The 26,917-nt window shown below is 50.9% G+C and overlaps 1 protein-coding gene across 1 annotated transcript in view; it reads right to left on the reverse strand.

Annotated features, from left to right (window-relative positions):
- LOC141988580 (uncharacterized) overlaps positions 1-26,917 on the reverse strand; it is a 186,393-nt gene that overhangs the window by 80,883 nt on the left and 78,593 nt on the right. Inside the window, exons 11-15 of the mRNA XM_074954423.1 lie at positions 19,362-19,390; positions 18,745-18,765; positions 18,121-18,147; positions 17,518-17,538; positions 16,902-16,922 (exon numbers count right to left, since the gene is read on the reverse strand). Coding sequence (XP_074810524.1) covers positions 16,902-16,922; positions 17,518-17,538; positions 18,121-18,147; positions 18,745-18,765; positions 19,362-19,390 — 119 coding nt within the window. The remainder of the gene's footprint in view (positions 1-16,901; positions 16,923-17,517; positions 17,539-18,120; positions 18,148-18,744; positions 18,766-19,361; positions 19,391-26,917) is intronic.

Below are 26,917 nucleotides of genomic sequence, written 5' to 3' on the forward strand. Positions count from 1 at the left end.
TCATCTGAGTTTACTGTTGATACTGGCATGCAGCAGGCTGCATCTTGGCACCCACTGGCTTTGGCATCTTCTTCTCGAGTCTTCTTAAGTACGACTTGGAAATGATCCATCTGGTGTACTAACTGACTCAAAGATGGACGGCAGCTTGTTTAACATCAGAGGATTACAGAGCAGAAGGCATGTCTCCCAGATTACTATTCAGGATCTGCTTTTTGCAGATGACACTGCATTAGTCTCTAAGTCACCTGATGAATTGCAGATCATGATGAACAAGTTTTCTGATGCGTGCAACAAGTTCGGCCTGGTAATCAGTATCAAGAAAACCGTTGTCATATCACAAGGTACCAACATCCCACCTAAAATCTCTGTCAGTAATGAAGCTCTGGATAATGTGGACCCCTTCTGCTATCATGGGTCAATTCTTACCAGCTCACATAACCTTGATAGGAGACTTGATGCTGTCATTGGCAAAGCTTCGGTCACCTTCGTGACACCTGTCACGTGTTTGGAACAACAAGCTGCTAAACCCAGAGGCACCGACTTTCTAATGTGCCGGGGGGGTGCTTGACTCCGCTCTGCCCCAGGCTCCACCCCACTCCACCCCTTCCCCCAAGGCCCCACCCAGGTCCTGCCTCTTCCTCCCCCCACTCCGCCCCCGCCCTGCCTCTTCTTGCCCCCACCCCACCTCTTCCCGCCCTCTCCCACAAGCGCACACCGCTTTCACTCATCCCCCTTCCCCCGCCAGCGCCTCCTCCCTGCTGCCGAACAGCTGATCACCAGCATGCAGGAGGCGCTGGGGGGCGGGGGAGGTGCTGATCAGCAGGGCTGCCAGCAGGCAGGAGGTGCTGGGGCAAGGGGGAAGAGCTGATTAGGGTGTGGGGCTGACAGTGGATGCTGAGCACCCACCATTTTGTTTCTGTGGGTGCTCCAGCCCTGGAGCACGTACACAGTCGGCGCCTGTGGCTAACCCTGAACACACAGGGATCTGTTTATCAGCCTTGTGTCCTTAGTACCCTCCTTTACGGCTGTGAAAGCCGGGTCACATCCTCCAAGCAGGAGTGGAGATTGAACAGTTCCCACCTCCGCTGTCTTAGAAAAATCCTTGGAGTCACTTGAGACCAAGGGATCACCAGTAACGAGACCCTTGAGAGAACCAGCCTACAGTCTATGCAGACCATGCTGGACGCTCGCAGGCTCACTGTCTGGGACAAATGACGCGCGTGCCCCAAGATCGTCTGCTGAAGGCCGTGCTCTGTGGCCAGTGTAAGAACTGCCCGTGACGCAAAGAAAGGCCAATGCTCCAATCCAGTGACAAGGGTCAAACAAGCTCTCAAGAAATAAAACAAAACCACCTCATCCTCCTTCTTCAAATCAATCCTCAAAACTCTCCTTTGCTGCAATGCCTAAAAACCCCTGTTTGTACAGTGCCTAGCACAATGGAGTCCTGGTCCATGACTGGGGCGCCAAGGTACTACCATAATACACCTAATATGATTCTTCCCAGAGGGACCTAGGGTTGTGAGGTAGCTCCTTACCACCTGCCCTTAGTGTGAGGAAGCTTTTTCTATGCCTGTAGTGGGTCAGCTCCCCAGCTTGGCCAAGGGTTACACAAGCCCTCCCCTCACGGCCTCACAGGCCCTGCTGTCACTCTACAGGTTAGCGATAGGCACATTCCAACCCTTGATCCCTTGAGTGTCTCCCTGGCGTGTCCAGTCTCTGATCACTGGACACTCTCAGTTTGCACAGATCTGCTGCTTCCAAAGAAATAGTGAACCCCAGCTACCAATTACACCTCAATTACCGCTCTCCTCAGCTCACAGGACTTAGAGATGTTCATAGTGAGATCCAGTATCCGTTCATTTACCAAGGCCCAGAGATTCAAGTAGTAGCAAGTAGAAGTATTGGCGACAAATGCTTACATATCAAATAAAAACATCACAGGCATTGTAGAATCTAGACTTAATTAACAAGCTGCTCTCATGTCCAATAAAGAATTGCTCGCCCCAAATCATTCCAGTGCTTTTCAGCCAGGCAATCTGTGACCTTATCTCATGAGACAAACCTGCTGTCACTTTATTCCTTAGTAAAGGACCCAGGGTGTCCCAGGGCACCCCTAGGTCTATCCGAACAATCCTATGGCTTTATGCATAAACAGGACACCCCCCTCCTGACTGGTTCTTCCTGTAGATTTCCTGTCTTGTAGATTTTAAAATTTCTTCATCAGAGACTGGCTCAGAATGCTAACAGGCACACAGGGTGAGGTATACAATGCAACATACACAAATAAGCAGACAGGGAGATAGGTGTCTGTTACCTCTTACCCGGGAGGTACAGTGCTGAGGATTGTTACCTCTGGCTACTTGCCTGAATCCCAAATCCTTAAGAACATAATTTTCAGTATAGATATGTAACTCCCTTAATATTCTCTGTACATACATTTTGCAGTGCTCATGATGGCTAATGGACTACGGGCTCTCAGGAGAGACCTCACATGCCACCCTTTGGTATTCTGCAGAGATCTGATCCAGACGATCCCTGTAAAACCCTCTGCACCCCCTGTGCCCTCTGCCGTTTGGCACCAAAAGGTCCCTGGGTCACAGCTAACCCCCTACATTGATCCATATGAGTCAGCTCAGACCCTCTTGCCTTTAGAGTGTATCTGCCACTACCTTTTCTTTGCCCTTAATATGGACTATTTCTGTATCATATTCTTGAAGATCTCTACTGCAATGTAGCAGTCTGGAGTTGGTACCTTTACTTCTGGAGAGTGGTCTGTCAGAACCCTGAATTTTTGGCTGAACAGGGAAGGCCTTAGCTGCTGGACTGCCCACACAATCACATAACAGTCTTTTTCTATGACAGAGTAATTTTATTCACTGGGTGTCAGTTTTTTCTTTAAAAAAGCAACAGGATGTTTCCTATAGCTTTCACCAGCCACTCAGCTGCAAACCAGCTGAGCAGCGAACAACCCAAATAAATTTGTTCTTCTCTAAGGTACCACAAGTACTCCTCGTTCTTCATACTTAGGGCACTGTTTCTTCATGTGTTCAAGGGATGTGAGTAAGAAACACAATTTTGGGCCGTCCCTTGGGGCTGGGGTCTGATAATTGGGGTCACTGGGAGGTTCTGACCCACAGCCTCTGACTCGAGGGTAGGTATGTTAATCTGGACGGATCAGGGATTGTATTTGGATTCGCCATATTTAGGGCATTGTTTCTTCATGTGTTCAAGGGATGTGTATTTGAAACACTATTTGGGGCCGTCCCTTTGGCCTGGGGTCTGATAATTAGTGTTACCAGGAGGTGACTGGTACTCGGCTGCTGGGTGCTTAGTCCCCCCACCTCCTCTTTCCAAGGAACAAACCGGGGGACCCCTTTCCATGCCAGGCTTTTGCCCTTCCCTTTCGGACGAGCGCACTACAAATGGTCTCTCTTGCATGTATCAGTCAGTGGCATTGGCTGCTTTTCCACAGTTTGTTGGACAAGTCCAAGAGTGGACTTCTCAAGTTTTTTGAGGTTTCTAATCTTTAGGTGAGATGCCTCTGCAATAATTTGAAACCTTTTAAACACAGGTCTCTTAGACCAGGTGTCTCTGTCTACCAGAAGCAAAGGACCACACCATCTTCTCGAAGGCAGCCTGGCTTTGTTGCCTGTGAACAGTGAGAGATGAAGGCCTTTTTGGAAGAGGGCAATTCTTTCTGAGATTCTATGCTTGTCTCACAACAGAGGTTCAGTTACAAAAATCATTGCAAAAAATGCAACACATTAATCCTAGAAACAGTGTGAGGTCACCTGAACAGGCAGGGGAGGACGAAGGAGACATGGGGATGGGGTGAGGAGTGAGGGGAAAATTGCATCTCTCGATATTGAAATAAGAGTTCTCCCACTATTCTGTCCTAATTTTCCAACCCTCCTTTGGATGTTATGTTGAACATCGTACATAATGCAAGACAAAAATACAAGTTAATCATATAATTGTTGAGGACACTGCAACTCCTGAATCCCCTCCTCCCCTGCTGCATCCCTGGCCAAAGGCAGCTGTGGAGTCGGCACTCAGGACAGTGGCAGAGCGCAGAGACCCCCTGTGTCCCACCCCCAGGGACTGCAAGATCGTACCAGGGGCTTCTGGGAGCGGCGCGGGGCCAGGGCAGGTAGGCAGCCTCCCTTAGCCCCACTGCGCCGCAGGACTTTTAGCACCTAAAATCTCCCAGTTTGGCTTCAGTAGCCTCCGGGAGATAGAGCCTGATTCCAGGAGACCCAGCAGCCCCTACTAGTGGCACCAGCCTCTTCCTACTGGGGGGCTGAGATATGCCTCAGCCCTTCCTCACCGCGGGGCCCCACCCTGTACTCCTCCTGTTCCCCCAAGGCCCTGCCCACTGGCCCCGGAAGGCGCAGCTGGGCCGTGGGAAGGGCCGCTCAGGGAGCTCGGGCTGCTGTGGGAAGCCCTGAACCATCCACCTGCTCTGGGTGGCAGGGGCAGAGACATGGGCTGGGGGAAGGTCCAAGGCACCCCACAGTGGCCCTGGCTTCCTGGGGAGCTCTAACCACAGCCCAGCTCTGACTTCTGTCCTGGCCTGGGGCCCCAAGGGGAAGAGGAGGAGCGAGGAGTGGGGCCACTGTTCTGGTGCTGGTGCCCCACCCTGCACTTCTACACAGGTGCCAGGGCTCGTGCTGGGGAACCCAAATTGGCCAGGGGCTTGGGCCTGGGCCCTGTGTGAATCCACCACTGTCCCCATCCAATTTACCTCCCTTCCCTTCTCCCCGACCCTGCCCCTCCCTTCCTCTCCCATTATTCCCTCCTCTCCATCCTATGCTCCCTCCCCACCTCTATCCTCTTCTCCCACTCCCTGTGCAAACACTGATTAAAATCCAACAAGGGCGTCTCCCTTTACCCCTCCCCAGTCTGTCTTGTGGGCACCAGGTCCTTGGTGGGGTGGGGGTGCTGGAAGGTGGAGAGGCCTGGGCTCTGGCAAGGCAGGGGAAAGCACCGTGGGGAAAGGGTCTGTCTATCACAAAAGCAGGCTTCCCCGGGTGGGAAGCTAGACCGGAACGTCCAAGGCGACGGCCAGTGACTCCATGTCAAGGCTGTTACAGCGCCTGAGGAGTTCACACTTGGGACTTGGTTGGTGCAATGTAAGGATCGAGCTCACAACCAGTTCGGTGCCTGCCCCGCTTCTGAACAGCCTGCCCTGCGGCGAGCATGACAAACCGCATGACAAGCTCTTTCCTCAAGTGGTGCTTTCATGGGAGGCGGGCGGGGGGAGGCCTGGGATACTGGGACCAGGGGAAGGGTTGGGAAGGGGAGGGCAGCCCAGCCCAGCCGTTTCTGCCTCCCCCTGCCCCCCCCGCCGTACACAGAGCGGCTCCGGCAGCTCCCAGGCCTTCCCTGCGCAGCGTGTGGTGCTGCTGCTGCTTTGGCGCGGGCAGGGCCCCGTGTGGGGGATTTTGGCCCTGCCGACATTTCCCTGAGGGACACCGGGGAGAGACGGGGGAGGGTGATTCTGGACACTTCGCAACTCAGCTGTATCTGAAGGGAATTCCACAGGGCAGAGGAAAGGGGCCTTCGTTAGTTCAAGGCAGGGCCACTGTTGAATATCCAAGGCTGTTGCAAACTGAGGTGTGAGAGCGTCTGACAGGAAAGGTCCCAGGGATCCTTTATAAGTAAGCTATGAATAGGTGCCATCGATCTGTATTTGAAGGGCCATCAGCTGTACAATGGATCCACTGACAGAAGCCAGGGGCTACACCTTATGAGTCAGCAAGACATGTAGGGATATGCCTAGGGACAGAACCCTCAGGCTTTTCCATGCCATGTGCTGTGAGCTTTTTCATCTCACTCCCTTTTTTCATTTGATTGTGTTTGTTCTCATCAGGCCATCTCCTCTGTCTGAGTTTCCCTTTCCCCATTCATTCATCATCAGACTATGCCATTAGTAGAGTGGATATTGGCAGATAGGAAGTTATAACACTCATGTTTTACACAGCAGTGGGCTGCTTTCCAAATCAACTAGGTTTAGTTTTAACTAATGACTGAAAAATTATTATGTTTTTCTGAATATTAAATATTTAGTAACAGAATGTGATTGTAGAGAAAATAAAGCGGGGGTGGGGCGGCGGGGAGTTAAACAAGAACAAAGCGAGAGAGGCTGTAGAACAGCTGAGAAAACAAAAGCCTTTCAGCCTGTTACAGACAGAGAGAGAATAAACTCAGAGAGGCTGCAGAGAAAGTTTTAAAACACCTGGAAAGGAAGGAGGAAAGGAAGCAAGAGGGTATCTTGATGTCCTATTCCTGCACTTGTACATATTAACGGAAAGGAAAAGGTTGTGGCAGATGCACTGTCCAAGCAAGAGCGTCGTGAGCCGAGTAAAAAGGGAAAGGACACGTCTTCTTCTGCCCCAGGTGTGGCTAGGACAGAAACAGGGCTGCAAAGTGTCATAATGAAGAAAATCCTTCCTTCGTGCAGTGGTTCCCAGCCACGGCTCACCTTGAGCTCCCGGGGCTCTTCCCCCCGCCCCCGGCTGGCAGCTGCCGGAGGGAAGGGGAGGGGCAGAGGAGCCGACCCATTGCTCACACAGGCAGGGATGGGGGGAGAAAGGGAGATTGAGCTCTGATTGGTTGCTCCACCCCCAGAGGAGGAGAGGCAGTGAGGCAGATAGCCAATCAGAAGGTGACTATCCTCATCTTGCTCTCACATGTACCTTTTCTAAAAATTCTGCAGCACACCTGTTCGGGCCTGACGGCACACCAGGGTGACATGGCACACGAGTTGGGAAACGCTGCCTTAGTGTGTGAAAAGTGAACGACCAGTTCGGAGGAGTTGAGGAACTGCCAAAATGAACCAGACAGAGACACTGGATTAATCTAAACTAGGGCCGTCAAACACTTAAAAAAATTAATTGCGATTAATCATGATATTAAAAAATGTAGTTGCGATTAATCACAGTTTTAATCACATTGTTAAACAATAACAGAATACCATTTATTTAAATATTTCTGGATGTTGGTGGGAAGTGTGTGTGTGTTGGGGGAGTGTGTGTGACAGAGTGTGTAAGAGAGACTGTGAGTGTGAGAGAGACTGTGTGTGGGGGAGTGTGGGACGGGGAGAGACTGTTTCTGTGTTGGGGGAGTGTGACGGAGCCAGTATGTGTGATGGGGAGTGTGAGAGAGGGACTCTGTGTGCGTTGGGGACTGTGTGAGACAGTGTGTGTGTTGGGGGAGTGAGGGTGTCAGCGAACTGTCTCTGAGCAGAGCACTCACCAGCCTGAACGCTTGTTCCGACAGTAGCAGCTGCTGGCAGCTCCCATCCCGGACCCAGAGGTAGCTGCACAGACAGGCTCCCCCTGTTCCCTGACCCCAGCTCAGTGGTGACCCGGTACATGGGAGGGGCTGAAGCCGGGAACAGCAGGGCTGAATTCCAGAGCCCCGAGCCCGGTGCTCCCCCGGGGACAGAAGCCCTGAGCCATGGGCAGAGTTGGCTGGCAGAGCCCTCAAGGAACAGAGACCGCAGGGAGCCCTCTGGGCAAACTGCCCCTAGCTCCCCCCTTCCCTGAGCCCTGAGCTACCCTGTCCCGGCACCCTGTGCAACCCCCTCCCTGCACCCTGAGCTACGCCCCTGCCCACACAAAGTCCCTGGTTACCCCTCTCCCCCTGCACCCTGAGCTGCCTGCAAACTTTTGGAGCTGAGCCCCCGCCCCCTCCCCTTGAGTTATACTTTTTTGGTAGCGCCCCCACACAGAACCCAGGCAGGCGGGTGGCCTGATGAAGTGAGTCAGGGGGTGGAGGTGGTTGTGCCTCCCCAGGCCCCACCCTACGGAGCTGGCTTGAGCCCCACTGGCCCCTGCCCACCCAATATAGAAGTCAAACTACACCTATGCCTGATCCCCCCTGGCTGCATTCCCCCTCCTCGACTGGGAATTCACCCACCTAACATATCCCCGCTACCCTCTGGTGGGCATTCCCTCCCCTGATGTATCCCCCCGTCACATTATTGGCTTGAACTGGTAACATATAGAACATGGTTGCAACTAAGGTCCTGTAGTGGCACCAAATCTTGTATAAAGGGGGTCAAATCAGGTGTCTAAAACAAGCTTATGGTTTGCTGGTTACGATTATGCTGTCTATACGTGTGGATCATTTTTGTAGTTAAAGTTATGAATATTGGCTCTACGCTGTCTGTATTTCAAACTTGTGCTATGCTTCTGGGTGACACCCCAGACAAGTTGGTGTCAGCTCCGCCTAGCCTGCTTGATGGCCCATTAAGGACCATCAGCGATACAGCTGACCCACTGAGAGAAGGCAGATACACCTTGTGACTCAGCAAAGTATGCAGGGACTTGCCCATGTGACTCCAAACTCCATTTTGCTGGAATTTTCCACAGTAAGAACAAAGAGGTGTTCTTACCCCTGAAAAAGACGATAAAAGGCTGATGCCTCATCTCCATCTTGTCTTCAATCCTGCTTCATTCTCTAGAGGGACTTTGCTACACTGAAGCTTTGAACCAAGGACTGAAAGACGCATCCCAGCTGTGGATGTTCTCCAGAGACTTGATTTGAACCTGCAGTTTATTCTATCACTGCTGCAAGCCTGAACCAAGAACTTTGCCTTTACTGTATGTAATTGATTCCATTTAACCAATTCTTGCCCTCATCTATATCTTTTTCCTTTTATGAATAAACCTTTAGATTTTAGATTCTAAAGGATTGGCAACAGCGTGATTTGTGGGTAAGATCTGATTTGTATATTGACCTGGGTCTGGGGCTTGGTCCTTTGGGATCAGGAGAACCTCTTTTCTTTTACTGGGGTATTGGTTTTCATAACCATTCGTCCACATAACGACTGGCACTGGTGGTGATACTGGGAAACTGGAGTGTCTAAGGGAATTGCTTGTGTGACTTGCGGTTAGCCAGTGGAGTAAAACCAAAGTCCTCTCTGTCTCGCTGGTTTGGTTTGCCTTAGAGGTGGAAAAACCCCAGCCTTGGGCTGTAACTACCCTGCTTGAAGCAATTTGTCCTGAATTGGCACTCTCAGTTGGGTCCTGCCAGAACCAGAATTGTTACACCCCCACTGGCCATTATAAACAATGCATTACTTCACCATGTCAGGGAGAGCAGGGCCCTGTCTCTCCTCAGTGGTCCCCTGCTCCTCAAGCAAAGAGCCCATGGACACCCACTCTGGCTACTAATCCATGGTTATTGGTGCAGGCTCTCAGTCAACAGATGTATCTGTCTCTGTCCCTCACCAGGAGGCCGCAGCGCCTCTTCCTAATCCGTCAGCCTGTGCTTCCAACCTAGGGACTCTTACTTCTCTCCTGGGCCTGCAGGCAACTGCCCCCACGCAGATCTCAGCAGACACACCCCTTTCTAGGGATTCCCTGTACACTAACTGCTGAGTGACATGGACAAACACAATCATCAACTCAGCCTGACCAACCAGTGGAAGGGCAAGGAATTTTGTATGCCCCTGTGATGTTATTGATTAAAAGTCAGTCTTCAGGGAATGTATGTCTTTGTTGCTACCTCTGCTATAGAATTGCAACCGATCTTATACAAAGTATGTCATGTACCATTTCACTGGAAAAGTTATGATTTGCTGAATATGATTACCCTCCCTGTAGGCCTGAAGTATTGTTGTAGCTGAAGTTATGAATATTGACTATGCACCTGTATTTCAAATGTGTTTACTCCTGTGGTAACACCCACAAGGTAGTTTACATCCAGTCTAGCCAGCACATTGTGGGTGGACCATTTAAGCAGATAGTCCATTAAGAAACACAATGGGCCATAGAAGCAGCTTATCCCCACCTGATAGACTTTCCTGTGGACGTTTTAGCGAGAATAAGGGTAATGGCTTCTGCTATGACTCACGGAAGCATGCAGGGGCATGTGGCTAGCTTATGTGACTCTGAACTCCATCTTGTGCCTGTACTTTCCCACAAACTAAGTCTGAGAGCACCGCCACATGAGGGAAAGTAGAAAAGGCCCTGGAAGCATCTCCATTTTGCTTCTTTCCTGCTCTGACCTTGTGACTACGGACTTATAATAAAAGGAGCGTTACAACCAATGGATTGAGGACCTTCCAAGCTTTTGGAAGTCATAAAAGCCAGCAGTTTATTCCATTGCTGCTTCAAACCTGATAACAGAACTTTACAGTGAGTGTATGTGTGATGGGATGTACACACCCCACTCTGTGCAACAAGGGTTAAGAGATTATTTTGATATCAGCCAGCCCCACCCTGCCACCCCCACAGCAAATGTTCCATCTGCTGGAGGAATTAAAAGGCAGGAATTCGCTCATTTGGGTGGCAGAGCTGGAGGTGAGCAGACCTGTAGCTCAGAGCTCCAGCCATGGAACAAGAAGCCTTAAAGCTCTGACACCGCTGCCCAAAGGGGCCCTGACTGAGGGAAGGGAGGACCTACCCCAGAGAGGGAAGTATCCTGTGGACCCTGGGGGAAACCCCCTCTTATTAGTGTGGTTTGGGTTTCCCCACCAGGGGAAAGCCTTGGACTAAGCTGACCTGAGACAGTTGGATGAGAGGAAGAGGCCCAGGGAGGACAGCAGCCTGGTTGCCAGGCTATTGGTAGCCCAAAGGGCCCTGGGTCAGAGCCTGGTGGAGTGGGAGGGTCTGGGATCCCCTCCCCACAGCCCCCTTGGCACTCAGGGATTGCAGCTGTGACCACTAGGCCACAGTCCCAAGTGAGGACTGTTTCAGCATGTATTGGATTCCTTTCACCATTTTAAATCTCTCCTTATTCTTTTCAGAACGGTGTGATTATTGGGTAAGATCTGTGTTATATATTGACCTGGGCACACGGCTGGTCCTTGGGGATGAGAAGAACCCTTTGTTTGATTAAACTACTTTTAAATAACTACTCATCATAAAGACAGGTTTCAGAGTAGCCACAAGTACTCCTTTTCTTTTTACTCATCATAAAGCTGGTGTCTGGGTGGTGAAACAAGGACTGGAATACCCAAGGAGGCTGCATTTCTGACTTCTTGTTAGCCCGTGTGGTGAGACCGAAGTTTACTTATGTTACCGCTTTACAATATCTTACAGAAGAATAACCACCAGTTCGTGGTGAGTCTGTCCCATTTCTCAGCAGTTTGTCCAGAAGCTGGTATTCTCAGTTGTGACCCACTGAGGCTCTATGACAGCCCCTCAATAAGGGAGAAACAAACAGAGAGGGGAAAGGGGAGCCCAGCTGTGATATTCTGGGTAAACATAAAGCCTATGGGGATAGGTCTCTTTGAAGGGAACACAATGGTTACTATCGGCATCCCCATTATGAGAGAGGAAGGACACCTCCGAAACAGTGGGGCCACGGTCCAGATAATAACTCAAAGAGCAATTTTCCCAGAGAGTGCACAAGAGGTGGCTGATGTACCAAACCCCCACACTGAGGGGAACTAAGCACAGCAATAAAACAATGTTTTGCGAACCAGGCTTCTTGGGTCAGGAGGGCCACATGAAGAGACTACTCCAGGGCAGCCCTCTCTTCTCAAGACCTAAGCTGGTGTGAGCCTTCTTTTCCCTTGTCAGTGCTCAGCAACACTCCCCCAGGTGGCTGGCAAGTCACAGCTGCCCAAACTGCTGAGCCCTCGTCCTGTGAGTAAATGAAATAACATCTCCAGGCACGGACAAGGCCTCACTGGGAAAACAAAACCTGATCCTACGCCCAGTGGGGACGTCAGGAGACATAGAACGGAATTGTCTTCCCTGGGTACAGGCCAGGATCACCCAGCCAACCCGCACCTCCAGAAGAGGAAAGAGAGGCAAGGTGATGAGGATACAGCTGGGATCCTAGTCTTCCCCCTGTCGAACGTGTAGGAAGATTCCGTCTACACTAACCTGGGGGAGTTCACCCAATCAGGCCTCCCTTCCCATCAGCAAGAAACCAGATCTGCAGTCCCAGCCCTGAGAACGGCCTAAGCGAAGGGAAATAGACTGCCAGGAATGGGACACGTTTCCTTCAGTACCAGATAGGAACGGATCACAGAAGCCCTTGATGACCAGTGTTGCCCTCATGAGGAGAAGAGGAGGTGGGAAATCACAGAATAACTACATCATCTCTCTCCAACTCCCACGCTTCCAACACTCCCACCCCCACAAACTCTCGCTCATGACCCCATCACACCCCTCTAAACACAAGCACTCCCCACCATGCCACCCATCCTCAGACCCCCTTTCCCCCAATCAAGAACAAAGGTGCTCCATACCCCTCCCTTCCCACGCCCCTCCCCCTCACAACCCTCAAACACAGACTCCTCTCCCACTGATGCCCCATGTGCTCCCTCCACCCTCCATGCCCTCACACACACGATCCCCTCCCCAGTACAAATATCCTCCCCTCCCCCTTCACCTCCCTTCACACACAGGCTTCCCTCCCACTTCTACCTGTCTTTCTGTCCCTCCTCCCCTGCTGTAGCCCCACCCGCTCCCCCTGTTCACCACTCACTAGTCATTGAACAATACTCTTCCTCTCTCCAGCCTCACAGAAATGTAAGGCAAGAACTTAACTGGGGCAAGACATGCGTATATGGCCAATCCAGGCGTTAGCGATGTCTGTACTAGGACAGGAATAGCCGTGCAAGAAAAAATACCGATCATCTGGATAATGCCTCCTACTCCTCCTCCCCCGTCCTCCCTCTCACACACGTCGCCCCCCCCGCCTTCCCTCCCTTCCATCCGTTCTGCAGGCCCTGGCTGTGCATTCCAGACCTTACCGTGTTTTGGTTGTGCTAAGTGCAACCTGGACTATGAATTTATTGGGTTTAGCTACGTCTACACTTAAACCAGCAGCGGCACCGTTGTAGTGCTTCAGTGTAGTCACTCACTACAGGTTTCAGAGTAACAGCCGTGTTAGTCTGTATTCGCAAAAAGAAAAAGAGTACTTGTGGCACCTTAGAGACTAACCAATTTATTTGAGCATGAGCTTTCGTGAGCTACAGCTCACTCCATCGGATGCATACTGTGGAAACTGCAGAAGACATTATATACACAGAGACCATGAAACAATACCTCCTCCCACCCCACTCTCCTGCTGGTAATAGCTTATCTAAAGTGATCATCAAGTTGGGCCATTTCCAGCACAAATCCAGGGAGAAACAAACAGAGAGGGTTTGTGTGTGGGGGGGGGCAGAGGGTGAGAAAACCTGGATTTGTGCTGGAAATGGCCCAACTTGATGATCACTTTAGATAAGCTATTACCAGCAGGAGAGTGGGGTGGGAGGACGTATTGTTTCATGGTCTCTGTGCATATAATGTCTTCTGCAGTTTCCACAGTATGCATCCGATGAAGTGAGCTGTAGCTCACAAAAGCTCATGCTCAAATAAATTGGTTAGTCTCTAAGGTGCCACAAGTCCTCTTTTTCTTTTTACTCACTACAGGGGTTCTCTTGTCACTGTGGTTAATCCACCTCTCTGAGAGGCAGTCGGGGGTGTGTCGGTTTAACGACATCACCGAGGGGTGAGGATTTTTCATGCCCCTGATCTATGTAACAGGCTCAACTTTATTGTTTAGAATAGATCTGGCCTAAAACTTGACTTTGGGATCATTTCTACATCCTGGTCATGTAGTTCAGTGGTTCTCAACCAGTGGTACGTGTACTCCTGGGGAACCAGAGGTCTTCCACGGGGTACAACAACTCCTCTGGATATTTGCCTCGTCTTACAACAGGCTACATAAGAAGCACTAGCAAAGTCAGTACAAATTAAAATTTCATACAGACAATGACTTCTTTATACTGCTCTATATCCTATTCACTGAAATGTAAGTACAATATTTATATTCCAATCAATTTATTTTATAATTATTGGTAACAATGAGAAAGTCAACAATTTGTCAGTAATCGTGTGCTCTGACACTTTTGTATGTTTGTCTGATTGTGTAAGCAAGTAGGTTTTAAGTGCAGTAAACCTGGAGGTACGCAAGACAAATCAGACTCCTGAAAGGGGTATAGTAGTCTGGCAAGGTTGAGAGCCACTGCTGTAGTCTACTCGGAATTATTGCTATGTCCCCTCAGGCTTAATTCCACAATAAGGGGTGTGTGTTTGTTTGCCCGTCTGTCTGGGAATTGTCCGGTTGAATTAAAAAATCTCATATATGGTCACTAAACCAGAAACCTAAAGAGAATATGACCCTGTGACATTCCTAATGATTGGAAAATTGGTTCTTGTCACCGATGCAGATGTGGCCCTTACTAAACATTGGATTGCTTTTTGTATTAATTGCATGTAGTGATGTGTACTCCATACCTGATTGTGTAAGTCTTGTATATACATTTAGCTGGGGATACAGGGGTGATGGCCGCCCTCTTCCCTGAAGAGGGAAATGGGCCGGGGTAAAATCTGATAGGGAGCCATCACAAATGCAAATTGTAGTGTGCCTAGGCCAGACAGCAGGAAGGAGAGTGACCCCAGATAAAACCTGGCAAAGCTGATAAGGGGGGAGGGATTGGTCCCCCTTTCAGGGAATATGGGCATTGAGTGGACACTCAAAGGAAGGGATGGCGTATTTAAAACTAGCTTCCGACACAGTGCCAGAGAACTTGTTTTTCCCAATTGGGGATCCCCTGTAACTCCTTCCTTCTTCTGTCAAAAGCCTCCCCCTGTTCTCTTTCTCTAGGGCATTACTGGGGCTGGCCTCCCTTCTGCTTTCCAGTGAGGGGTCGCACTTTGCTCAGCAGGAAATTCCATTTGGCTTTTGCTTGCACGGAGAGCTCTCTCAGGTAAAGGGAGTGACTCCTCATCCCCCTCCCCTGGAAACATATCGCTACTTTTGGGTGATAAGGGTGAAGGGGTCTCTTCTCCCCGCTTAGCTGCCTCTCCCTCCTCTGGGTTTATCTCTGGGAGCTGTGGGACATATTCCCTCTTGCCATGGCTCATAATACTCATAGCTTTGGATAGCGATATTATGGCATTTCCCACTAATACATGAGCTGGTCAATTCTTAAGAGCCCCCACATTTAAGGTACCCCCCCAAAACCTTCCCCTGAAATTCAAGGCAGGCTAAAGAAATCGTGTTTCTAAATTGTCCAACGCCAGGAGTGTTACCTTCTCCCCTGGGATTATATCACCCTCCTTAATCACATCCCTCCTGACTAGAGAAATACATGCTCAAGTGTCTCTCCATCCCAGCACAGGTTACCATTTACCTTGGCCTGTTTAATCAACTCTGCGCCTGTTTAATCAACTCTGTGTGTGGGGGCGCTACCAAAAACTGAAGTCTCTGACTCGAGGGAGCTACATTCACCTGGACGGATCAGGGACTGTATTTGGACTCACTGTACTTAGGATATTGTTTCTTCATGTGTTCACAGGATGCATGTAAGAAACACTCTTTTGGGCTGTCCCTTGGGGCTCGGGCCTGATAATTAAGGATACCAGGAGGTGACTGGTATTGGGGTGGTGGGTGCAAGAACAAACTGGGCCCGCTCTTCAATGCTAGGCTTTTGCCCTCCCCTTTGGGACCTGCACACTATCAATGGTCTCGCTTGTGTGTGTCAGTCAGCAGCATCTGCTGCCTTTTCCAGTTTCTGAAACTCTGTCCCCAGACCTACGAGGCCCCTTCCTTTGAGTGTCCTTCTCGGCACTTCTGAAAATCCTGCCAGGTGCAGAAATACCTTTGAACATCTGGCCTTTAGAATCATAGAAGATCAGGGTTGGAAGGGACCTCAGGAGGTCATCGAGTCCAACTTCCTGCTCAAAGCAGGACCAACCCCAACTAAATCATCCCAGCCAGGGCTCTGTCAAGCTAGGCCTCAAAAACCTCCAAGGATGGAGATTCCACCCCCTCCCTAGGTAACCCCTTCCAGTGCTTCACCACCCTCCTAGGGAAATAGCTTTTCCTACTATCCAACCTTGACCTCCCCCACTGCAACTTGAGACCATTGCTCCTTGTTCTGTTCTGTCCTTTAGTCTGTGTGTCCCTCAGTGCCCACTCTGTACAATGGCTATAACAGCCCTGCTCTACCTCATTGAGGGGCTGTGAAGAGAAATAGTTTAGACCCTGTGAAGCGCTAATATACTGTGGGGATGGGGCCACATACATATCACAGGTAGAGTGGGAACCTCACAGTACCACTGCTGCTATTCCTCCCCTTGGTTTTGGATCCTTCTTTTCACCTGAGCCCTCAAATCTCCCTCTGTTCTGACTGTAACCTTGGCTCAAAGGGCTTGGCTGTATTTCTTCTGAGTCCCCTGTGTTGTCCCTTCAACACTCCCCCGCCCCCCGACCTCCCTCCCTCCCACAACCCTTGCAGAGGGATTCCTGTTTTACAGGCTCATCTAAGGACATCCAGGTCCTTCATTTTATTACCAGCTCCTTCTCATCTTAATCACCCTGCCTCTGCTGTAAACCCAACACTGGCTCCCTGCCCCAGGGGCACAAGCTGGAAGCAGCACCTCTCCTCCCCACAATCCACACTCCACACGAATGCTGGGCTGCAGTTAAGAGCTCCACCTGAGAGAACACCTCCTGCACAAAAGTCAGAAGCGGGGGAGACAGCAGGAGCTCTCCCCACCCCCCAATGGCACCCTTGGGGTTAGAGAGACAGGAGGTAGATAGTCACCCTGACTGAATTGGCCTTCTGAGCACTGGTTCTCCACTTGTAAGGTAACTCCCTTCTCTTCATGTACCAGTATATTTATGCCTGTATCTGTAATTTTCACTCCATGCATCTGAAGAAGTGGGTCTGTTACCCACGAAAACTTATGCCCAAATAAACCTGTTAGTCTTTAAGATGCCACTGGACTCCTCGTTGGTTTTTTTAGGAGGTAGAGAGGGGAGCCAGCCTGGGTCTGGAGGCAATGAGCAGGGCCCCAGTGTGTACCCGGCCCTCTCCTAATTCTGCTTGTGAATCCCCCTGATAATGACACACTCCCAGCCCAGGTCCAGCTACTTACCACGACAAATAATGCTGTTCCCTACAAGGCAAAAAAGGGACACAGGACACAATCACACGCACAGTAACAACTGAAACAACACAGCAGCCTCCAAATGCACCCCCCCCATCTCTATTCATTGTAATTGTTCTCCCCAGTCTCCCCAAAAGCCTTCCCTCTATTCCCTGATCCCCCTCCCCATGCCGCCTCCTCCACCCTAATCCTTCCGCTGCCTTCCCGTGTCCCCTCCCGTCCCTCTATTCCCTCCTGCCCCGTCCCAGACCCCGCCTCCTTCTATTCCCTGCTCCCCCTCCCAGTGCCCCCGACCTGTATTCCCTCCTCCCCACTCTATGCTTCCTCCTCGCTTCTGTTTCCTCTTCCCTTTCCCTGTCTCCCCTCCCTTCCCTGTAATCCCTCTTCCACAGGCAGCTCTGGGGAATGGTTGGTGGGATGGTTATAGAGGAGATCCCCTCTGCTGGGGTGACGAGTAAGGACACAGAGACAGGAAGGTCGATACGGGAGCCAGCCTGGGCTGGAGGCAATGAGCAGGGCCCCAGCATGTACCCGGCCTTCTCCTAATTCTACCTGTGAATCCCCCTGCTAATGACACACTCCCAGCCTAGGTCCAGGTACTTACCAGGACAAATAATGCTGTTCCCTACAAGGCAAAAAAGGGACACAGGACACAATGACACGCACAGTAACAACTGAAACAACACAGCAGCCTCCAAATGCACCCCCCCATCTCTATTCATTGTAATCGTTCTCCCCAGTCTCCCCATGAGTCTTCCCTCTATTCCCTCCTCCCCCTCCCCATGCCGCCTCCTCCACCCTAATCCTTCCGCTGCCTTCCCGTGTCCCCTCCCCTCCCTCTATTCCCTCCTGCCCCGTCCCAGACCCCACCTCCTTCTATTCCCTGCTCCCCCTCCCTGTGCCCCCCACCTGTATTCCCTCCTCCCCACTCTATGTTTCCTCCTCTCTTTCTGTTTCCTCTTCCCTTTCCCTGTGTCCCTTCTCTTCCCCGTATTCCCTCTTCCACAGGCAGCTCTGGGGAATGGTTGGTGGGAGGGTTATAGGGGAGATTCCCTCTGCTGGGGTGACGAGTAAGTACAGAGAGACAGGAATGTCGATACGGGAGCCAGCAATGAGCAGGGCCCTGATGTGTACCTGGCCCTCTCCTAATTCTGCCTTCGCATCCCCCTGCTAATTACACAATCCCAGCCCAGATCCAGCTTCTTACCGCTGCCATGGCAAGTACTGATATTACCTACAAGGCAAAAGAAGGGACACAGGACACAATCACACCCACAGTAACAACTGAAACAACACAGCAGCCTCCAAATGCACCCCCCCATCTCTATTCATTGTAATTGTTCTCCCCAGTCTCCCCATGAGCCTTCCCTCTATTCCCTCCTCCCCCTCCCCATGCCCCCTCCTCCACCCTAAGCCCTATTCCCCCTTCCCGTGTCAGTTCCCCGCCCTCTATTCCCTCCTGCCCTGTCCCGGGCCCCGCCTCCTTCTATTCCCTCCTCCCCCTCCCTGTGCCCCCCACCTGTATTCCCTCCTCCCCACTCTATGCTTCCTCCTCTCCTTCTGTTTCCTCTTCCCTTTACCTGTCTCCCCTCCCTTCCCTATAATCCCTCTTCCACAGGCAGCTCTGGGGAATGGTTCATGGGATGGTTATAGAGGAGATCCCCTCTGCTGGGGTGACGAGTAAGGACACAGAGACAGGAAGGAAGATATGGGAGCCAGCCTGGGGCTGGAGGCAGTGAGCAGGGCCCCAGTGTGTACCCGGCCCTCTCCTAATTCTGCCTGTGAATCCCCCTGATCATGACACATTCCCAGCCCAGGTCCAGCTACTTACCACGACAAATGATGCTGTTCCCTACAAGGCAAAAAAGGGACACAGGACACAATCACACGCACAGTAACAACTGAAACAACACAGCAGCCTCCAAATGCACCCCCCCATCTCTATTCGTTGTCATCGTTCTCCCCAGTCTCCCCATGAGCCTTCCCTCTATTCCCTCCTGCCCCTCCCCATGCCCCCTCCTCCACCCTAATCCTTCCGGTGCCTTCCCGTGTCCCCTCCCCTCCTTCTATTCCCTCCTGCCCCGTCCCAGACCCCGCCTCCTTCTATTTCCTGCTCCCCCTCCCTGTGCCCCCGACCTGTATTCCCTCCTCCCCACTCTATGCTTCCTCCTCTCCTTCTGTTTCCTCTTCCCTTTCCCTGTGTCCCTTCTCTTCCCCGTATTCCCTCTTCCACAGGCAGCTCTGGGGAATGGTTGGTGGGAGGGTTATAGCGGAGATTCCCTCTGCTGGGGTGAGGAGTAAGTACAGAGAGACAGCAATGTCGATACGGGAGCCAGCCTGGGGCACGAGGGAATGAGCAGGGCCCTGATGTGTACCTGGCCCTCTCCTAATTCTGCCTTCGCATCCCCCTGCTAATGACACAATCCCAGCCCAGATCCAGCTTCTTACCGCTGCCACGGCAAGTACTGATATTACCTACAAGGCAAAAGAAGGGACACAGGACACAATCACACCCACAGTAACAACTGAAACAACACAGCAGCCTCCAAATGCAGCCCCCCATCTCTATTCATTGTAATCGTTCTCCCCAGTCTCCCCATCAGCCTTCCCTCTATTCCCTCCTCCCCCTCCCCATGCCCCCTCCTGCACCCTAATCCTTCCTCCCCCTTCCCGTGTCCCCTCCCCTCCCTCTATTCCCACCTGCCCCGTCCCAGGCCCCACCTCCTTCTATTCCCTGCTCCCCCTCCCTGTGCCCCCCACCTGTATTCCCTCCTCCCCACTCTATGCTTCCTCCTCTCCTTCTGTTTCCTCTTCCCTTTCCCTGTGTCCCTTCTCTTCCCTGTAATCCCGGCCAATGGGAGCCACGGGCAATGGGAGCCATGGAGCTCGCGCGTGTGGCGGGCGCAGCCCATGGAGAGTCTGGAGACACTCCTGCTAATCTATCCCAGAATTATGTTTACTTTTTTTTGCAACGGTGTTACACTGTTTTAATGATAATAATAAGGAAATAAAAAGATTTCAGAGTCCATTCAAAACTGTCTCTGGGTCTGGATTTGGCCCACAGTCGACCTATTGACTACCCCTGCCCTACACGCTCTCTACTCGTCCAAGCCATGCCTCCTGACTCCCCTGTTAGTTTTTGCAGTATACTGTCCCGCTGCCTCCCTGCTGCTGTCGTCTTCCTCTCTCACAGGGAATGGCTCCGGCAGTGGGGAAAGCCTCTGGCACAGTTTGGGGGAGCAGGGAAAAGCTCTGGCAGCTCTTTGCCGCCGCAGTCTTTCAACGACAGAGAACTCGGGTTATGAGCCCACGCTGAAGCCTGTGCCAGCATTGTCCACACTGATAGTGCTACCAATGCTGGCTAGATTAGAGCTAGCATGGGTGTGTTAATCCATGCTACAAATGCACTTTAACTTGCAGCCTCCTGACACGTTCTTTCTTTTTCTCCAGCTTGGGGCATTGCCCTGCTTCCCTGCAGAGAGGTGTGGGGAAGTCATTCTCTTTGCGAGTTAGCTTCAGTCATTGAGGCTTCCATTCGAATGTGGTGATTCTAGCCCCGACAGTCCTAGTGGTGCTATGTCTGGAATACCTAGCCCTGATCTCCCATGTCCCACGGAGAAAATCAATTCTTTTCCCCAACAGGCAGTGATAACGAGAGGGTTGGCACAGACTCATACAGATAGTTCATAAAAATAGTACAGAAAATTGCCACTTCCATCACCCTCATCCATCACACACTCCCCGCCCCATCACCTCCTCCACACACACACACGTGTTCCCCTACTCCTCACCCCCTCACCACACAGTCAGGTCCCCCTCACCGCTACATCTCTCTCCACACAAACTCTTCATCCCCCCATCCTCCCTCTGACACCTCCCCTTCCCCTTCCCCTCTCTAAAACAACCAATTCTACCTCCCCAGATCTGAGTGGAAGAATTTAAGTCTAAGCTATTCAAAACACCAATTTTAATCTCGTATTAAATAACTAATTTTAAACTTGCTTTGCCTTTCTACTTTCCTTTTTTCCCCCTCAAGAAAGGTTGGTTATCATTGGCTGGTAACAATTAAAACATGTTGACTTGCATGTAAATATAGCCTCCACCCTAAGTTTGGTACTTCTTTTTCATAAACCAGGAACATACACTATATCTACACACATTTCTTTAACCTATAATATAGCTTAATTTACTTTTATCCAGATTCTTAATTTTTACATTTTATATATGTTAGAAAATGGTGATTTTTTTATGGACTATATTAGTATTTTTTTACTTGTGATTTGTGTCAAGCTCTACTTGGATTGAAATTAAAATTCAAGTAAAAATGCACAAAAGCAGCATTTTAATTTTTTATTAGTTCAATCAAACTACCTTAAATGTACTGGATACATAAGAAAAAATATCTAAGTATATCAAACCCTGGGCTTTTGAATGTAAAATTACCTGATTTATTAAACAAAGGCAGTATTATCTGTAATTAGGAATTGAATTGATGTTTCTGGTCACTGCAGCCTTCAACATTTTAGAACCAGTAGATCTCATCCTCTCAAACCATTTTTATTCAAAGATTGGAAGAAGAAGAAGAGGAAGACAAGCTTTTCCAACTTCCTATCGGTCTTTCAACTTTAAATAAACTACTCATTGAAGTGAACTAACATGGCTTGTGTAGTCGCGGTGGAGTGCTGGGGGAGAGCTCTCCCAGCGCTCTAAAAACACCACCTCCATGTCGGGCGCAGCTCCCTGCGCTGCTGTACTGTTTACACTGGAGCTTGACAGCGCTGAACCTTGCTGCGCTCAGGGGGTGTTTTTTCACGTGTGTTTGAGACCCCTGAACTAGGGTAAATATTGGATTCTCTGTACCTTGAAGTCTTTTAAACAGTGCTGCAAAGTGTCATAATGAAGAAAATCCATCCTTAGCGCAGTGGTTCCCAACCTTTTCTGTGCCACGGCTCACCTCGAGCTCCCAGGGCTCTTCCCCCTTCCCCTGGCCAGCAGCCGGGAGGGAAGAGGAGATGCAGAAGAGGTGATCCATTGTTCACACAGGAAAGGAGGGGGGCAGAAAGGGAGATTGAGCTCTGATTGGTTGCTCCACCCCCGGAGGAGGTGGGGCAGTGAGGCAGATGACCAATCAAAATGTGGCTTTCTTCATCTTGCTCTCACATGTACCTTTTCTAAAAATTCTGCGGCACACCTGTTCGGGCCTGATGGCACACTAGCTGGGAAACACTGCCGGAGGGTATGAAAAGCTAAGGAGCAGTACAGAGGAGTTGAGGAACTGATTAGGGGACTGGAACACTTGACTTATGAGGAGAGGCTGAGGGATCTGGGATTGTTTAGTCTGCGTAAGAGAAGAATGAGGGGGGATTTGATAGCTGCTTTCAACTACCTGAAAGTGGGTTCCAAAGAGGATGGATCTAGACTGTTCTCAGTGATAGCAGATGACAGAACAAGGAGAAATGGTCTCAAGTTGCAGTGGGGGAGGTTTAGGTTGGTTATTAGGAAAAACTTTTTCACTAGGAGGGTGGTGAAACACTGGAATGCGTTACCTAGGGAGGTGGTGGAATCTCCTTCCTTAGAAGTTTTTAAGGTCAGGCTTGACAAAACCCTGGCTGGGATGATTTAGTTGGGGATTGGTCCTGCTTTGAGCAGGGGGTTGGACTAGATGACCTCCTGAGGTCCCTTCCAACCCTGATATTCTATGATTCTATGATTCTAACTGCCAAAATGGCTCTGTAAATCCATGACAAAAATCTCTCCCGCTGCAGCTTCCCCTCAGCCCTGCTGGTCATTCCCTCTTCCTGCCGTGTGCCCACACTCCCCCTGCGGGTTGCTGTTGTGATAACAGGGCCTACACATCTACCCTAAGATGAGTTTAACTCTAAGCTAAAGAACCAGACAGAGAAACTCGATTAGTCCAAACTAGGGCTGTCAAACAATTAAAATAATTAATTGTGATTAATCATGATATTAAAAATAGTCGCAATTAATCACAGTTTTAATCGCATTGTTAAACAATAATAGAATACCGTTTATTTAAATATTTTTGGATGTTGGAGGGAAGTGTGTGTGTATGAGAGAGGGACTGTGTGTGTTGGTGGAGTGTGTGTTGAGGGAACGTGTGATGGGGAGTGTGTGTGAGAGAGGGACTGTGTGTGTGTTGGGGGACTGCGTGAGACAGTGTGTGTGTTGGGGGAGTGTGTCAGCGTACTGTCTCTGTGAGCAGAGCGCTCACCAGCCTGAACGCTTGTTCAGACAGCAGCACCCAGACCTGACCCAGAGGCAGCTGCCGAGACAGGCTCCCCCTGTTCCCCGACCACAGCTCAGAGGCGACCAGGTACATGGGAGGGGGACGCCCTGACATCAGCACCCTCCCCCGCGCTCTGTGCAGCAGACAGGAGGCAGACTCCCAGTCTGGAGCAGCTGGGGCAGCTCCATGGGGGACAGAGGGGAGGCAGCGGGAGCAACAGTGGAGCAGAGCGATGGGAGGAAGAGAACAGTGAAACCCCGCCCCAAAAAATAACAGAAAGAAGAGCAGGGGGAGGAACAGACGGAGGCTCCTGCACAGTGGCACCGGAACAGGGGGGGCCAGGTGGCCATGGCCCCATCACTTGCAAAAGTCAGAGGGCTGTGCCCTGGCAATATTTCCTGGACAAAAGGGCAAGTGATGGGGAGGAATGCATGGAGAGGAGCGAGTTGGGGGTGGGGTTTTGGGGGGAAGAGGTGATGTGGGGGCGGGGCCCCAGGGGAACCCACACCTCCAGAAGAAGAAGGAGAGGCGGGCGGAGGAGGATGCAGCCGGGATCCTAGTTTTCCCACTGCCAGATCCCCCTGTCTAATGTGAAGAAAGGTGCCATCTACACTAACCTGGGGGAGTTCACCCAAACAGGCCTCCCTTCCCACCAGCAAGAAACTAGATCTGGATTTCCAGACCAGACAACAGCCGAGCAGAAGGGAAATAGATTGCCAGGAATGGGACACGCTTACTTCAGTACCAGATAGAAACAGATCTGAGAAGCCCTTTGACAACGACCAGTGTTTCGTGTGTGTGTGTGTGTCGGGGATGGGGCAGGGGAATCACAGAATATCTACAACATCTCTCTCTTGCACACACAAAGGCTTCCAACAAAGCTCCCTGCCCAACCTCTCCCTCATGCATGGTCCCATCCCCCATCACACCCCTCTAAAACACAAGCACTCCCCATCCTGCCAGCCATCCTTGTGTCCTCTTCCCCCCATCAAGAACAAATGTGCTTCATTCCCCCAATCCCCTCCCCTACACATCCCTCAAACACACACACGCCCCTCCCATTCACACCCCATGTGCTCCCTGCCCTCTGCCTGCCTTCACACAAAGGATCCCCTCCCCCTCACAAACATCTTCCCCTCCCCCTTCATCTCCTTCAACACACATGATCCCCTCTCACTTCTCCCTGTCCTTTTACCCCCCCTCCCCACTGCTGGCGTTGCCTCCCCCTGCTGTAGCCCCACTCGCTCCCCCTGCTCAGCACTCACCCCCAGTCCAGCCGAACAGAAATGTGAAGGAAGAACTTAACTGGGGTAAGACATGAATATATGGAAAATCCAGGCATGAGCCATGTCTGTACTAAGACAGGAATAGCAGTGTCGGAAAAAATATGGATCATCTGGATAATGCCTCCTCCTCCTCTCCCCTCCCTAACACAGATGTCATCCCCCCTCTTCCCTCCCCCTCAGGCCTTGCTGCTTCCGTCTATTCTGCAGGCCCTGGCTGGGCATTTCCAGACCTTACCGTCTTTTGGTTGTGCTAAGGGCAACCTGGACTGTGAATGGACTGGGGTTAGCCATGGTTACACTTACACCACTCGAGTGGCACAGCTGCCGTGGTGCAGCTACAGGACGGTAGCACTTCAGTGCAGCCACTCACGACAGGCGTTCTCCCCCTGGAGTTAATCCACCTGCCCGAGAGGCGGTATGCAGGGTGACAGAAGAATTCTTCCATCAGCCTAGCGCTGTCCACACCAGGGGTTAGGCTGGTTTGACTACGACACGCAGGGGTGTGGATTTTTCATGCCCCTCAGCCAGGGGGCGGAGAGGAGCAAGCAGTGGGGTGGGGCCTCAGGGGAAGTGGCAGAGTGAGGCCAGGACCTCGGGAAGAAGGGAAGGAGCAGGGGGTAGGACATTGTTTGGGTGCTGGTGCCCCCCTGTCTAGGGAGCTTCTCACGCTCCTGCCCTGAGCTACGTAACAGGTGCGACTTATCTTTTTAGAGGAGAACTTGACGACCATTTGGATTTGGGATCATTTCTACATCCTGGTACTATAGTTTACTCTAAATTACTGCTATGTCCCCTCAGCCTTAACTCCACAGTAAGGTTTTTGTCTGGGAATTGCCCTGCTTCAATTAAAAATCTCATACAGGGTCACTAAACCAAAAACCTAAAGTGAATGTGACCGTGTGATGTTCTTAATGATTTGAAAATTGGTACTTCTGACCCATGCAGATGTGGCCCTTACTAATCATTGGATGCTTTTGTACTAATTGCATGTAGTGATTGCGCTTGTTTCAAGAAAAAAGCTGTGAACAACAGGCCCCTCTCTATATCGCATTCGTTAAACTACAAAAGGCCTTCAACACGGTTGGCAGGAATGGCATCTATAAGATCCTGTTGAAAATTGGCTGTCCACAAAAGGGGCTCTCCCTATTCAAAGAGTTCCACTTGGGAATGAAGGCAACTATCCAGTTTGAAAATGAAACATCATCCGAGTTTACTATTGATACTGGCATGAAGCAGGCTGCATCTTAGCACCCACTGGCTTTGGCATCTTCTTCTCGAGTCTTCTTAAGTACGACTTGGAAATGATCCATCTGGTGCACTAACTGACTCAAGGATGGACGGCAGCTTGTTTAACATCAGATGATGACAGAGCAGAAGGCATGTCACCCAGCTTACTATTCAGGATCTGCTTTTTGCAGATGACACTGCATTAGTCTCTAATTCACTTGATGAATTGCAGAACATGATGAACAAATTTTCTATGTAACTGACACTCCGGACAAGAGGTGCAGTACCGCCAGACATCTTCATGTACTCCTGACCAGAAGAACCTCTGCAGGATCTGTGCCTGGGTTTTCTCTATCCCTAGGTGTCCTCCAAACAGGTAACTGTGGGCGAGACTGAACATGGTTTTTTGATGTTTTCATGGTGCCAGAAGTTGTTGTATCTCTTGCTCCTGCATTTTCACCACGCGGTACAGGAGATCTTTCTTCACTATAAAGTAAGGTCCGGGACCCCGGACCTTCCCATCAACGGGTATCCCATCGATCTCGGCCACCTCTTTCCTGGTGTTATCATATCTGGGGTCCTCCGCCTGGTCCCGCCCAAAAGTCTCTCTCCCGGGACTAACCTGCCCAAGCTCCCAGGGGCCGGCTTCTGCTTCTTCCAACAGCTCGCCGACGTCATGGCTGGGCGCAGCTTCTGGCTCACCTTCTGTGGTGGAAGTTTCTCTGTTGGCTGCTCGCGTCCATCTGCCAACTAGGGAGGTCTTCTGGCCCTGGGTCAGGATCCGGGTTCCCAAGGCCTTCGCAGCCTTCCTCTCTTTTTTTGTCTTCCGGGTCTTTCGGGGGGCTGAGAACAGATCCTGAGAAATCTCAGCGAACATCAGGGTTTGACATTCCCCCAGTGACGAGTCGCTGTCCTCAGGATCCCCACCTCCCTCCAGCCTCTCCAGGGGGAGTAAATTATCAAATCCTGGATAGTCCCTCCCTATGACTATAGGATATGGGAGTTTAGGAACTACGCCCACGGTCACCTCAATGGGATTTCCCTGAACCTCTATCTCCACCGGGATGGTGGGGTAATGGCTCACGGCCCCATGCACGCATGTCACTGCTACACATTTGGCTTGTAGCAGCTGACTACTTTTTACCAGCTTACCCGATATGAGGGTGATAGCACTCCCAGAGTCCACAAGCGCTGTAGTCTCTGCTCCATTTATCTTCACTGGCCTGGTATAATTATGCGGAGCT

Source organism: Natator depressus, chromosome 6 (assembly GCF_965152275.1).
Source record: "Natator depressus isolate rNatDep1 chromosome 6, rNatDep2.hap1, whole genome shotgun sequence".
Lineage (NCBI taxonomy): Eukaryota > Metazoa > Chordata > Testudines > Cheloniidae > Natator > Natator depressus.